Source organism: Sarcophilus harrisii, chromosome 2 (assembly GCF_902635505.1).
Source record: "Sarcophilus harrisii chromosome 2, mSarHar1.11, whole genome shotgun sequence".
Taxonomy (NCBI): Eukaryota; Metazoa; Chordata; class Mammalia; order Dasyuromorphia; family Dasyuridae; genus Sarcophilus; species Sarcophilus harrisii.
Genome location: NC_045427.1, coordinates 320,221,021 through 320,235,533, shown reverse-complemented (window position 1 = coordinate 320,235,533; position 14,513 = coordinate 320,221,021). Strand labels below are relative to the sequence as shown.

The 14,513-nt window shown below is 31.8% G+C and overlaps 1 protein-coding gene across 1 annotated transcript in view; it reads left to right on the top strand.

The window, feature by feature from the left end:
• The window catches only part of KCNH5 (potassium voltage-gated channel subfamily H member 5), a 442,192-nt gene that overhangs the window by 342,579 nt on the left and 85,100 nt on the right, over positions 1–14,513 (top strand). Inside the window, exon 9 of the mRNA XM_031952690.1 lies at positions 6,625–6,877. Coding sequence (XP_031808550.1) covers positions 6,625–6,877 — 253 coding nt within the window. The remainder of the gene's footprint in view (positions 1–6,624; positions 6,878–14,513) is intronic.

Genomic DNA, 14,513 nt, shown 5'->3' with positions numbered 1-14,513 from the left:
AGGTAGCAATTCTGATCTCAGATAAAGCAAAAGTAAAAATAGATTTTAGTAAAAGAGATAAAGAGGGAAAGTGCATCTTGATAAAAGATACAGTAAATAATGAAGTAATAAGGATACTAAATTTGTGTGTATAAGGTAGTAGAGTAGGCAAATTGCTGGAGAAGATTTTAAGCCAGTTACAGGAAGAAATAGACAGCAAAACTGTTCTAGTGGGGGACCTCAACCTTCTCCTCTCAAAATCAGACAAATCTCACCACAAAATACACAAGAAAGAAACTAGGGAGTTTAATAGGATCCTAGAAAACCTAAATATGATAAGGCTGTGGAGAAAACTGAATAGGGACAGAAAGGAATACACCTTTTTCTTGGCAGTACACGGCACTAACACAAAAAGTGACCATGTATTAGGGGATAAAAGCTTCACTATCAAGTGCAAAAAAGGCAAAATTAGTAAATGCTTCCATTTCAGACTACAATGCAATAAAAATTATACTCAATAAAGGACCAGAAAAAGATAGACTAAAAACCAATTGGAAATTAAATAATCAAATTCTAAAGAACAAATCACAGAAACAATCTTTAATTTCAACCAAGAAAATGATAATAATGATTCAACATACCAAAACCTATGGGATGCAGCCAAAACAGTTCTTAGAGGAAATTTCATATCTCTAAATAGCTATATAAATAAAATAGAAAACAAAGAGATCAATGAATTAGGCATGCAACTTTAAAAAAGCTAGGAAAAAAGCAAATTAATCCCCCCCAATTAAATATTAAATTAGAAATTTTGAAACTTGAAGAAGAGATTAATAAAATAGAGACTAAGAAAACTATTGAACTAATAAACAAAACTAAGAGTTGCTTTTATAAAAAAAAATTAACAAAATAAATAAACCTTTGATAATTTGATTAGAAAAAGGAATTTTAAAAATTCAATCACTAGCATCAAAAATGAAAGGGGTGAACTCACCACAAATGAAAAGAAATTAAAGCAATAATTAGGAGCTGATTTCCCCAACTCTATGGCAGCAAGCCTGGCAATCTAACTTAAATGGATGAATATTTGCAAAAATATAAATTGAGCAATTAATAGAAGAGGAAATAAAATACTTAAATAGTCCCATTTTACAAAAAGAAATTGAAAAATCATCAATGAACAGCCTAAGAAAAAAATCTCCAAGGCCAGATGAATTCACAAGTGAATTCTACCAAATATTTAAAGAACAAATAATTCCAATTCTATGTAAACTATCTGCAAAAATAGGTAAAGAAAGCATACTGCCAAATTCTTTCTATGACACAAATATGGCATTGATACCTAAAACAGGAAGGGCAAAAACAGAGAAAGAAAATTACAGACCAATCTTTCTAATGAATATTGAAGTAAAAATTATAAATAAAATATTAACAAAGAGATTACAGCAATTTATCAGCATGACATACACTATGACCAAGTAGAATTTATATCAGGAACGCAGGGCTGGTTCAATATCTGGAAAACTATTACCATAATTTACCATATCAATAACAAATTGAAATCATATGATAATCTCAATAGATGCAGAAAAAGCTTGGGACAGAATACAACATCCATTCTTATTAAAAACATTAGAGAGAATAGGGATAAAGGGAGCTTTCCTTAAAATAATAAGCAGTATCTACCTAAAACCAATAGCAAGCATTATTTGTAATGGAGAGAAGCTGGACTCATTTCCAATAAGATCAGTGTTGAAACAAGGAACCCTATTATTGCTTTAGCAATAAGAAAGAAAAATTAAGTCAAAATATAGTAAATTAAATTATTAAATTTAAAATTAAATTAAAATTTATATTTTAAAGGAATTAGAATAGACAATGAAGAAATCACTCTTTGCAGATGATATGATAATATACTTAGAGAATCCTGGAAAATCATCCAAAAACCTACTTGAAACATTTCACAGCTTTAGCAAAGTTGCAGGATATAAAATAAACCCACACAAATGATCAACATTTCTATATTACTGACAAAGCCCAATAGCAAGAGATAGAAAGAGAAATTCCATTTAAGATTACTGTAGATGAAATAAAATACTTTGGGGTCTACCTGCCAAGACAAATGCAAGAACTATATGACTAGAATTACAAAACACTTCCCACACAAATAAAATCTGATCTCAACATTTCAAAAAATATGAATTGTTCATGGCTAGGCTGAGCTAATATAACAAAAATGACAATTCTGCCTACATTGGTCTACTTGTTCAGTGTCATACCAATCAAAGTGCAAAAATATTATTTTATAGAACTAGAAAAAATAATAACAAAGAAGAACAAATGGTCAAGAACATAAAGGAATAATTCAGAGGAATTAGTGGAAAAAAATATAAAAATGGCTTAGAATTACCAAACCTAAAACTATATTATAAAGCAGCAGTAATCAAAATCATTTGGTAGTGACTAAAAAATAGAGCGATGGATCACTGGAATAAATCAGATATACATGGCAATAATCAAGGCCTATAGCAATCTAGTTATCAATAGATTTATCAATCTCCAAATTTCAGCTTCTGGAATAAGAACTCACATAAAAAAAAATTGCTGAAAAAACTGGAATCTAGTATGTCAGAAAATAGTTATAGACTTACATCTCATTCCCATACCAAAATAAGGTCAAAATTGATACATGAGTTGGATGGTACCATAAGAGAGCAAGGGATAATTTACCTTTCATATCTTTGGAAGAGTGAGGAATTTATGACCAAAGAAGAGCTGGAGAACATTATGAAAGAGGAAATAAACAATTTTATTAAATTAAAATATAGTAAATTATTAAATTAAAATTAAAATTTCTATATTAAATTAATTTATTAAATTAAATCAAATTAATTTTAATTATATTAATTAAATTAAAATTTAAAATTGCACAAACAAAACCAACAAAAACAGGATTAAAAGGTAAGTACAAAGCTGGGAAAAAAATATTTTTTATTATTTTATCAGAAATACCACTGAGAAGAACCAAGTATTTCCGATAGTATTTCTGATAAAGGTCTCATTTCTAAAATATGTAAAGAACTGTGTCAAATTTATAAGAATGCAAGGCATTTCCTGATTGATAAATGGTCAAAGGATTTGAACGGACAATTTTTAGATGACAAAATTGAAGCCATTTATAGGTATATGAAAAAATTCTCTAAATCACTATTGATTAGAGAAATGCAAATTAAAACAACTTTGAGGTACCCCCTCACATTTCTCAGATTGGTTAAGATGACAGGAAAAGATAATGATAAATGTTGGAGGAATGTGGGAAAACTCTATGCTAATGCATTGCTGGTGGAGTTGTTGAAACAATTCAACCATTCTGGAGAACATGCTGGAACTATGCCCAAAGGGCTATAAAACTGTGCATATCCTTTAACCCAGTAGTGCCATTATAGTGTCAATATTTCAAGGAAATCATAAAGGAAGGAAAAGGAACCACAAGTGCAAAAATGTTTGTAACAGCTTTTTGTGGTAGCAAAGAATTGTAAAAGGAGAAGAAGCCCTTCAATTGGGAAATGACTGAACAATCTGTAGTAGAATATTATTGGAAGGTAATGGAATATTATTGTTCTATAAAAAATGAACAAGCTAATTTTAGAAAGACTTGGGAAGATTTACATGAACTTATGATGAGCAAAACAAGCAGAACCAGGATATACAATATCTACAAGAATGTGCAATGATCAACTATGAAAAGCTTGGTTCTTTTCAGTGGTCCAGTGATCTGAAGTAATCCCAGTAGACCTTGGACAGAAAATGCCACCTTCATCCAGAAAAAAGATCTAAGGAGACTGAATGTAAATCAACACTTGCTATGATCACTTATTTTTTTCTGTTTTGTTTTTATATCTTCCATGGTTTTTCCCCATTTGCTTTGATTTTTCTCTCCCAATATTATTCATAAAGCATTTAATATATATTAAAACTAAATAAACTTACTACAATAAAATAATGATAATTATTTTGTGAATGTGAATGTGATTAGCTCTAGGACTTCTGAAATTTTTTCCACATGAGACCCCCTTTGAGCTGAGAAATTTTTACAAAAGTCTGTGTATACAGGTATATAAAGTAGATATGCAAATCCAACATTTACTTATAATAAATCATAATTTTGGGACCCCCCACATACACTTTCATGACCCTGTATGCATCACAATACATAGTTTATGAAGTTTTGAGCTAACCCCATAGAATGAAAGCAGATAGTAGAACATATTGGAAATCAGAATCCAACAATATGATGTATACAAGAGATAAAATTAAAACAAGAAGACACAAAGTGTTTAAGTGAAGGCCTGGAATAAAATCTGTTTTATTTCAGTGGAAGTAAAAAGGGTAAGGGTGTCAATCATGATCACAGAGAAAGCAGAAGCAAAAATAGACCTAATTTAAAGAAATTATCAGGGAAACTTCTTATCATTGTTGCTGTTGTTGTTCATTCATGTCCAATTCTCTATGATTCTCATCTTGGAGGATTTTTTGTTTTCTGTTTTTTGGTTTTTTTTTTTGGCAAAGATATGGGAGTGGTTTGCTATTTTCTTCTCCAGTTCATTTTACAGATGAGGCACTGAGGCAAATAGGGTTATGTAAAGGGCAGGTTGATAAGTATTAAAAGGATTTGAAAGGGAAATTTCCAGGAATAGAAATAAAAACTCTCTATAGTCATATTCAAAATGCTCTAAATCACTGTTGGATAAACGCAAATTCAAACAATTCCAAGTTACCATCCAACATCTATAAAAATGGCAAATGCTAGAGGTAGAGAGGAGAAAAAAGATCCATTAATGACTTGTTGGCAGAATAGTGAACTGGTCCAACCATTCTGGAGACTAATTTGGAAATATTTCCAAAGAACTCTAAAACAGTGCACATCCTCTAATCCATTACTACTAGGCTAGTACTTCAAAAGCGATCAGAAAAAAGAGAAAAAAAGGGCTTATATACATCAAAATATTTATAGTAGCTCTTTTTATGATGGCAAAAATTGGAAATTGATGGGATACTCATTAATTGGGGAGTGACTGAACAAGTTCTGGCATATTATTGTAATGGAATACTAATGTGCTATAAGAAATGACAAGAGCTTGGTTTCAGAGAAATATAACAAAACTTATATGAACTAATACAAATTGAGGTTAAAAAAAGCTAGATCACTGTATACAGTAACAAGATTTTAATGATAGTGAACTGTGGAAAAACTTGACTATTTTGATCAATACAGTAACCTAAGACAATTCCAAAGGACTCATGAAGAAAAAAATGCTATCCACCATCCAAGATGAACTCTAAAGTATACTTTGTTTGCTTTATGGGTTTTTTTTTTTTTGTGATATGGCTAACATAGACTATGTTTTCATATGTATAATTGATAAATTGTTTGCCTTCTTAGTGAGTAAGGTATTGGTGAGAGAGAGGAAGAGGAGTTGAAACTCAAAATTTTAAAAGAAAAGAATGTTAAGCTCATAAATAAAATTTAAAAATAGATAAAAATATGTCATGATAGGAATAGCTCACCAAGAGCATACAAATTGGATTTGTGTAATCCTAATTGAAGAACATTTTAGATAACCTTTTTATTTTCCTTGCTTTCTTATGACTGTAATTAAAGATAATCTTCATTTTTATCTGGTATTTAATTTCCTGTCTGAGAGCTATAAGCAATAAAGGTCTGTTTCTCACGGCCTCAGTTTTCTAAGTATGACCTCCCATTTGCTCTTTCTTTTAAAAGTTGACTATGGTTTGCTTCTTACCTTTGCCCTTGCCAGTCCTTTGGAGCCAGAGAATAGAATGTTCTTACCTTTGGTTGTTTCCTCCCCACTTCCCCCTCCAAAAAAAATTTGCCTTTCCTGCTGACATTCCCAGCTGCCTAAGTTCTACATGGTAAATATCCTTTTATTCCCTAGATAGCAATTCATCTTGTAGGGGAAAGAATTCTTGCACATAGCAGGAAGTATAGAGATAGTCACACAATATCAGGCAGTGTCAGCATGCCAAGTTACTTCTGCTATAACGCTGTCCTTGTTTAAATAGGTAATGTGAATTGAGGTCCAACATGAAGTTAAATGCATATAATTGGATATATGTTTAGGTACAAAGAATTTTTAAAACATGAAGTAGAAAAATGATATTAGGTAGTCATACTTCTGCTATAAAATGTTTTTGATGTATAGATATTTATCCCTGTTTGTGATGTGGCCTTCTCTTCTCTTCTCTTCTCATTTCTTTTCTTCTCCTCTTCTGTATTATCTTTTCCTATCCTCTGATTCCCTTTCCTTTCCCCCTACTTCTTGATCTTTTTTGTCTGCATCACTTTTATCTATCTCTGTCTTTCTGTTTTGGTCTCTTTATTGTCTTTTTTGATCACTATTTCTGTTCATTTCTGTTTCTTTGTCTCTGTCTCTGTCTTTGATGTCTCTCTCTCCCCCTCCATCTCTCTCTCTCTCTCTCTCTCTCTCTCTCTCTCTCTCTCTCTCTTTGTCTCTGTCTTTTTCTGTCTCTGTTTCTCCATTCTATCTCTCTATCTCTGCCTCTGTGTGATTGTCTCTCTCTTCTCTCTCTCTCTCTATCTCTCTTATATTTCACTATCTTCAGGTCCTCTCCATTTGTCCAAAGGACATGAGAGCAGATATCTGTGTGCATCTGAACCGCAAAGTTTTTAATGAGCATCCTGCCTTCCGACTGGCCAGTGATGGATGCCTACGCGCCTTGGCAGTGGAATTCCAAACAATTCATTGTGCTCCAGGAGACCTCATCTACCATGCTGGAGAAAGTGTGGATGCCCTCTGCTTTGTGGTATCAGGATCCCTCGAAGTTATACAGGATGATGAGGTGGTGGCTATTTTAGGTACTGTGAGCTTTCTTGACATAAAAGAATATTATATTCTAGCATAATAGAATATTCAAAAAATATTTTGTTTCTCAATTTTGTTAAAAAGAGAATTTGCCTTAATTTGGTGACTTGGGAAGTTGGATTCCTGTTGAAGGATAGATTTTTTTGGAGCACAGATAAGAGATTTGAGCCAAGAAAATTAATATTGGTCAAGGGTCTAGTAGCCTAATAAAAATTGGATTTTTAAACACAAGAAGGCTTAACAAAAATTGAAAATGTTTCTTGTAGCTTTCTGGGACTGATACTTGCAATATCAACATATTTTATCACCACAATATTGTTTAGTTTGTGAAAGGATTAGTGAACTAAGAACTTGAAATGATCCAATCTAAACTTTGTATTTTGCAAATGAAAAGTTGAAGCTCAAAGGCTGAAAGTGAAAGTGATAGCAATGGCCAGTTTTCTTCTCAGTTTTTTTTTTTTTTTGATTCATCATACTGCAATGTCTCTAAGTACTCACATTAGTAACTAACATTATATATATACTGAACTTGGCCTGAGCAGCAGAGTAGGACTGTTTTGGGAGATAATTATGGGCAACTGCCTTGAGAGAATGATCACAATATAATCATATTCATTTTAGATGAGATGATAATTTTCCTTTTTTTCCTGGAACATCTTTGAAAAGTTATTTCATCTACTGAATATCAAACAGGAAATTGTGATCTGTTGGGGAAAAAAAAGCATACTAAAACTAAGAGCATGTAGACAGTGGTAAAGACTTTAATCTAACAAAAAATTTTGGATAGTTAGATCTGTCCAATAGTGGGGTGGACTTTAAAAAAAAAAGTGTGTTTACTATTTCTAGATATTTCTAAATAGAAGCTGGATAGGCTCATGTCAGTGACAATCTGTAAGGAATTTCTTCTTTTTTTCCAAATTGATTTGGACTAAAGGACTTCTCAGGTTCCTTCCAGCTTTGATATGTTATTTTTTTGAAAGAAAAGGAAGAAAAAGGTCAAAAGAGAATGTATATTGAATACAATAAACTGAATGAATAGAAAATATATATTTTATGTCAACTAAATACTTTAATCTATATAATACTTTATAGTTCATAAAACAGTTCTTTACTATAATTCTGTGGTACAAGTATTATCTTCAATTCACACAGATGAGATAGCTGAAAACCAGAGTGATTAAATAACTTGCCTCACATTATACAGTAAGCATCAGAACTGGGATTTCAAAACAGGTTTTCTGACATTGAATCCTATCCTCTTCCTATATATCATGTTGCTTTGATTTTCTGTAAAATGTAGATGAAATCTTAAAAATGAAATGTTGAATTATATATATATATATATATATATATATATATATATATATATATATTGCTCAGACAATTGGAGTTCAGTGACTTGCCCAGGATCACACAGCTAGGAAGTGTTAATTGTCTAAATCAGATTTGTCAGATCCTCCTGACTTCAGGGCTGCTCTATCCACTGCACCAATTCCATATATTTTAAAAAGATTATCTTTTAAAAATAGATGGAATTCAATAAGGTGACAAGTGAATCTTTAGTGGAAATAAATAGGACTTGATAGTCCTATTCACCTGATGGTGAAAATTATTAAGATTTAGATTTTTAATTTCATATAGCAACTTTTCTAATAATGAACTTCTAACAATGAAACTAAATTGCCTTAGAAGGTAGTCAAGAAGATGCCAAATAACAATTTGTCAGATACAAATTAAAGACAAATTAAAAAAAATATATCAACAACAAAAATGAGAACATTTATTTAGCCCTTTAAGGGGTGCAAAGTTCTTTTCAAATAATATTTCATTTTACTTTCACCAGAGTAAGGATATGTCCTGGCTAGGGTCACATAACTGCTAAGTGTCTGAGGTCAGATTTGAATTCAGTTCTTTCTGACTCCAAGTCTGGTGCTTACCTCTGCCACCCAACTGCTATTGAGCTAGACCAAATGGTTTTCAGGGCTCTTCTAATTCCAAAATTCTGATTTATTCCCCTGATAATCATCCTTTATTTGTTGTATATAAAACTAGAGCTGCAAAGTGTCAAATACATTTTAAACAAAATTTTCTAAAGTTCAAATTTTGTGAAAATGCATTTAGCTTTAAATTATTTAACTTTTGTTGACAAAAGTAATGTGAAAATGATAATCACATTTGTAAACTGGTAGCTGGGTGACATGGTACATAAAGCACTTGGTCCAGAGATGGGAAGATCTGAGTTCAAATTTGGTTTCAAACATTTACTAGATATGTTACCCTGCATGAGTCACTTAAAGAGTGTTTGTCTTAATCCACTGGAGAAAGAAAGGGCACCCAATTTCAGTATCTTCACCCTATAAACAATATTGCTTTGATGTGGTCCAGAGGTTTACAGAGTGAGACGTGACTAAATGACTGAACAACAAATGTACAATCTGCCACAAAAATATACTTATTTCATTTCTAGCTGTTACAGTTTGATATATTTTAGGAATTGAAAGGAGCTTTTCCCAAAGCAACAGAAATGTCAACAACTCTCAATCCACTTGAAATAAGCAAATAGCTATACTAAGCTCAATTGTTGAAACAGCCAGAATTGAGAGAGAAATTAGGCTTCATGGGAAGGTCTGGCATTGAATAGACTGTAAGAGGTCTTTCTATCACTGGAAAAGGTTCTGGGTAGCACAAAAAGACCCAGGAAAAGAGTTGAGAACTATCCTCTAAGTGTCTGCAAATGATACTTCTATTACAGCCTTTCAGGGATTGTTTTGTTTTAGTTTTTATTACATTGATCCTTTTAGCACTTCAAAGCTGGCATTCAGGGTGTGTGAAATGCTGTCCAGAGTTCCTGCTTTTTGTTTTGTTTATGGCAGTGTAAAAGAATTATATTTAATTCCTCATAAAAGACTCATATTTCACCCAATCCTTTTGGGTGAATGGGAATACATTAAGAAATATTCATTCTGTAGAAAGTATTCTGGGGCTACTTAAAATCAAGGGAAGAAAAAAACCAAACCAACCAACCAATCACTGTTACAGGTCAAAAATGGGGCTTGGTTTTTTCATTTTGATTCTACTCAATAAAGGAGGAAGATAATTTCAAATCCAAAATTTGTTAACATACTAGTAGAATGAATTATCATTACTATAGATCCACATGTTGTTAGATTTATTAATCTTATTTTCTTAATTATAGCCTTAACTCAACAACTTTATTCTTATATGAGGAGAGAACTTTTATATGAAGAGAGAACACTAGTCTCATGTTCCCAGACTAGTTATCTGTGCCAGATGATTAGTCACCCAGTGAAACACAGAGATAAACATTTCATTTTTAAAATGCAATTGTGGATTATATAGTACTATGGCACAATGAAGATGCACTCAGAAACCTTATAATATCAGATTATTCTTATCAAAAATCTAGCACAATTTATTTCTGAAGGCATTCAATTTTTCTTTCTCAGAAGTATCAGAATGAAATGTAGTGTCATCTTTCCATTTTTAATGAACTGACATGCATGGGAATCACTTATCCAACTACTCACTTATTCACTATGCTTTTCTGGGAAAGACTAATTATTATAGGCAGATTGACATTTGCCCAGTGGCCTATGGGAAAAATGGAACTTTTTAACATAGTATTCAATAATTCTGTGATGTCAATAGTCAGCATTTCCTTCCTTGGTGCAGATTGCAGCCCATATGTATCTTTCATCCTGTTCAGTTATTTATCCATATTCTATCTTAGATATTCCATGAAAAGAACTTTCTAATCTGGTAGCGGCTTCTGCATCTATCCCTTTACATTTTGTGGTTACCAGATAAGGAATCAGGCAATGTATGAATTATTTTTGAGTAGTCCATGTCTTGCTGCTTGTCCATATATTATCAAAGAAAATACTATGAGACCTGTTATCCCTCTCTTCATCATCCTTCAAATGACCTATTCATTTGACTTTTTTGATATAGTGATGCTCTAAGATGCATAATCATATTACCCCTAGAAAAATATTTACATTTAAAAGATTTTAATTTATTTGGTTTTTGCACTGAAGAACAACTAAAGATCATTAAAGATACTGCACAAATTCCCAAAATTCTTCCATTTATCTTTGTAGTAAATTCTAGGTCAAGCTAAATATACTATCTTCAGTGTTTGTTCCAGATATATATATATATATATGTATATATATATATATATATATACACACACATGATAGATGTTCTACATGTTCTAATGGATAGAGTACTAATATTGATGCTAGGAAGACCTGAGTTCAAATTCTGCCTCTGATATTTATTATTTGTGTAACCCTGAACAAATTGCTTATTTTGCTTCAATTTTCTCATCTATAAAATGTTATTTCAAGGATCAAAAGGAATAACAGATAGAAGTTTTGTAATCCTTAAGGAACTATACAAACATTATCTATTATTATTATTAGTGAGTGATATTTTATATGATAAATAACCCACAAATTCCTACTCTCATGTTTCATCATGGTGTGGAAGTGACTGTTAATTCTTGCATTGTGCCAGTGGAATGCAAGTTCTGAAAGGTTCTATCATGTTGGAAAAGGTTTGACTATGTGTTTTCCAGGGACAAAACCTGCTTGTTATTGAAAGATACATCATTAATAAACTGACTATCTGGCTATGAAATAGAGAAAAATAAAATGTGGACTTCATTCCTGTGTAATCTTATCCTTCCAGTTCTGTCATGATGGAGACATAGTAGTGGGAAAAAGGACAGAGACTGTTAAGATTCACACTGTTTTTATATTATTGGCAAAATTCATTTGTACTATGTATTTGAGATCCTTGGCTATAACTAATGAGAGCATATATTATTGAAGGAATTGAAAAATGACATTATTGCTTATAAATGAAATTACAAAAAAATGAATTGTAGCTAAGTAGAAAAATGGATCATACATATTCCTTAAAGAAGGAAAGATTAGGAGTAGTTAATGAAATGAATTTTTCCATATGACCAAAAGTGACATGGATATGCTGTTTCATGGAGTATTTGATCAATATATTTTACAATACTAATGATAATTATTTGCAAAAAACCCCCACAACTATAAAAATAGCTTCAATTTATTTACCAACATTAGTGCTAAGGACAGAGTGATAGACAAACTATGGGACACAGTAGTCTGAGACGAGGCAATCAGCACATTCATCTGTAGATCAGAGGAAAACCACTGGAATTTTCTGCAGAGCATCTTCTAAGATAGTAGCAAATACTTCAGGTATACAAATATCCATCATGAGATATTTTACAATAGTGTGCTATGTATCAATCTTTGTCAAATGGTTTAATCAATGTAATGAATACAGAAGAATATTATATTCAATATTGATTTCAGTCATTTGTATGACTAGAATGAAGTGATCTACTTTGGAGAATCATTAGTAAAAGCTTAAGTGGTTCCTTCTTATAATTTCATAAAGGATGGTGATTCTCATAAAGATGAACATATTATGAAGTGAGACAATAGGCATAAGGATAACTATTGAAATTTTCTGTATTACTTTTTTCTGGGTGAATGGGAATAAAAATGTTGTCTGAAATTATTCCATTTGCTTTGAATACTGCTTGTTTCTGAGATCAGTGATCTTGGTGACCGTATTTGATCAAGTATTCTGCCTAACTGCTTCAAGTTCCATTATATTTCTTACAGGACATCAAGATCCAAGATACCTGGATCCAAATCTGGTGGCTCCATTATCAATGATGATAAAAATAAATTATTGTAGAAATGAGGCTAAATTGTTATTTTCCAATTTCCCAATTGTCACTGAAATAGGAGCTGCTTTTGTCAGTTTCATCTATGTGCCTGAAACCAATATTTCTAGAGATTTACTTTCATTTCCATTCCTCTTCACTGTCTTATGAAGTGATTCTATGAATCATCTTTCATCAGCTTTCTCTATAGTAGATTACAAATATTTTATATTCTGAACTGATGTAGCTCATGGGCAGCATGATTCTCCATTTGGAAAGGATATAAAAATTTTGTTGACTGAGATGGTTTCCGGGCTGACTTTGAAAGAAAGTAGCATAAGTTTGCAATTTCCCTGACATTTTGCCTGGATTTGACATTGTAGGAATTTGTTCTATTTGATCAGAATAAGTACCACTCTTCTCTGTATCTCTTTGTAGTCTTCTCCTAAACCATTTCACTACTTTCTGTTGTACTTACATTGCTTTCTCAAATTCATTCTTTTGCTTTCAAAAATACTTTTTCACATTGTCACAGAATGTTAGAATTGGGAGAGAATTTAAAGGTGTTGAGAAAGGAATATGCAGAGACTGGGGTAAAGGTGCAACTGAACTAAACAGAACTTAATTTATAGAGACAGGAATAGAAAAGGGACTTCTACCTGATCAAATAATATAGATACTTTAAGATTTAAACCTGTGATTCCAATGGTATTGAGAAATCTCAAATGAAAAAACTCCTTCTACCTATATGTCAATTATTTTCTCTGCCATTTGCCAACATAAAAAAATATGTATCAGTGATAAATCTTGAATCTAAGTCTTCCTTGCTTGAAAACCAGCTGTTAATTCATTATCCTCTGCTTCTTAGTACATGATAACTCTTATGACATGAATTAAGAAAATAGTAAGAATGTGATTAGAGAAGGGTATGGGAAAATCAATGATAATTAAAATGGTTATTATGATTGGAAAGGTCATATACTGATGGAAATTTCTAAATCTGGACATTCATTTCACCTTTCTGTTCCATCGCAACATATTTTTTTTTTATTAAAATGCAATCAGGCAACATTTATGTTGAGGAATCCTTCAGTTTCCATTTTTTGAATAAGGCTTTGGCAAAGTCTACGGCTGGAGTAGTATAAATGTCAGTGGTAGTAACAGTGATGCTTTCTTTCTGCTCTGTGAACCCTTTAGTGATGAAAAGCAAAGTAGATACTTAATGTCACAGAAAAGTATGTGGTAATGCTTCAGGATTTGTATTATGTGACTTCTTCTGTCTCTTCTAATATTATGGTCTTGAATTAGATTTAAAACCTTAATTTTCTAAGTCTCTTCTCTAAAATTTCAAAACAGTTGTACTTTGTGTTTCCCTCCCATTTACTTGACTGCTCCTCTCAGTTCCTTTCCTAGATTTTCATCTAGCTCATGTCCATTAATTTTGGACAACTACCAAAATTAAGTCTTGGATCAATCATTTTCCATCTATACTGTCTCTTTTAGTGATCTCATCAGCTCCCATGGGTTCAATTATCATGTCTATACAGATGATTCCCAGATCTATATATATAGCCCTACTGTCTTTTTATTTTTTTATTTTTAAATTATATCTTTTTATTTACAAAACATATGCATGGATAATTTTTTTTAACATTGATCCTTGCAAAATCTTCTGTTCCAAATTTTTCTTTCCTTCTCCCCCCCCACTCCCCTAGCTGGCAGGTAGTCCAATACAAGTTAAATATGGTAGATTATATATTAAATCCAATATATGTATACATATTTATACAGTTATTTTGCTGCACAAGAAAAATTGGATGTAGAGAGGAAAAAAAAAACCAGAGAAGGAAAACAAAAGTGCAAGCAAACAATAAAAGAAAGAATGAAAATGC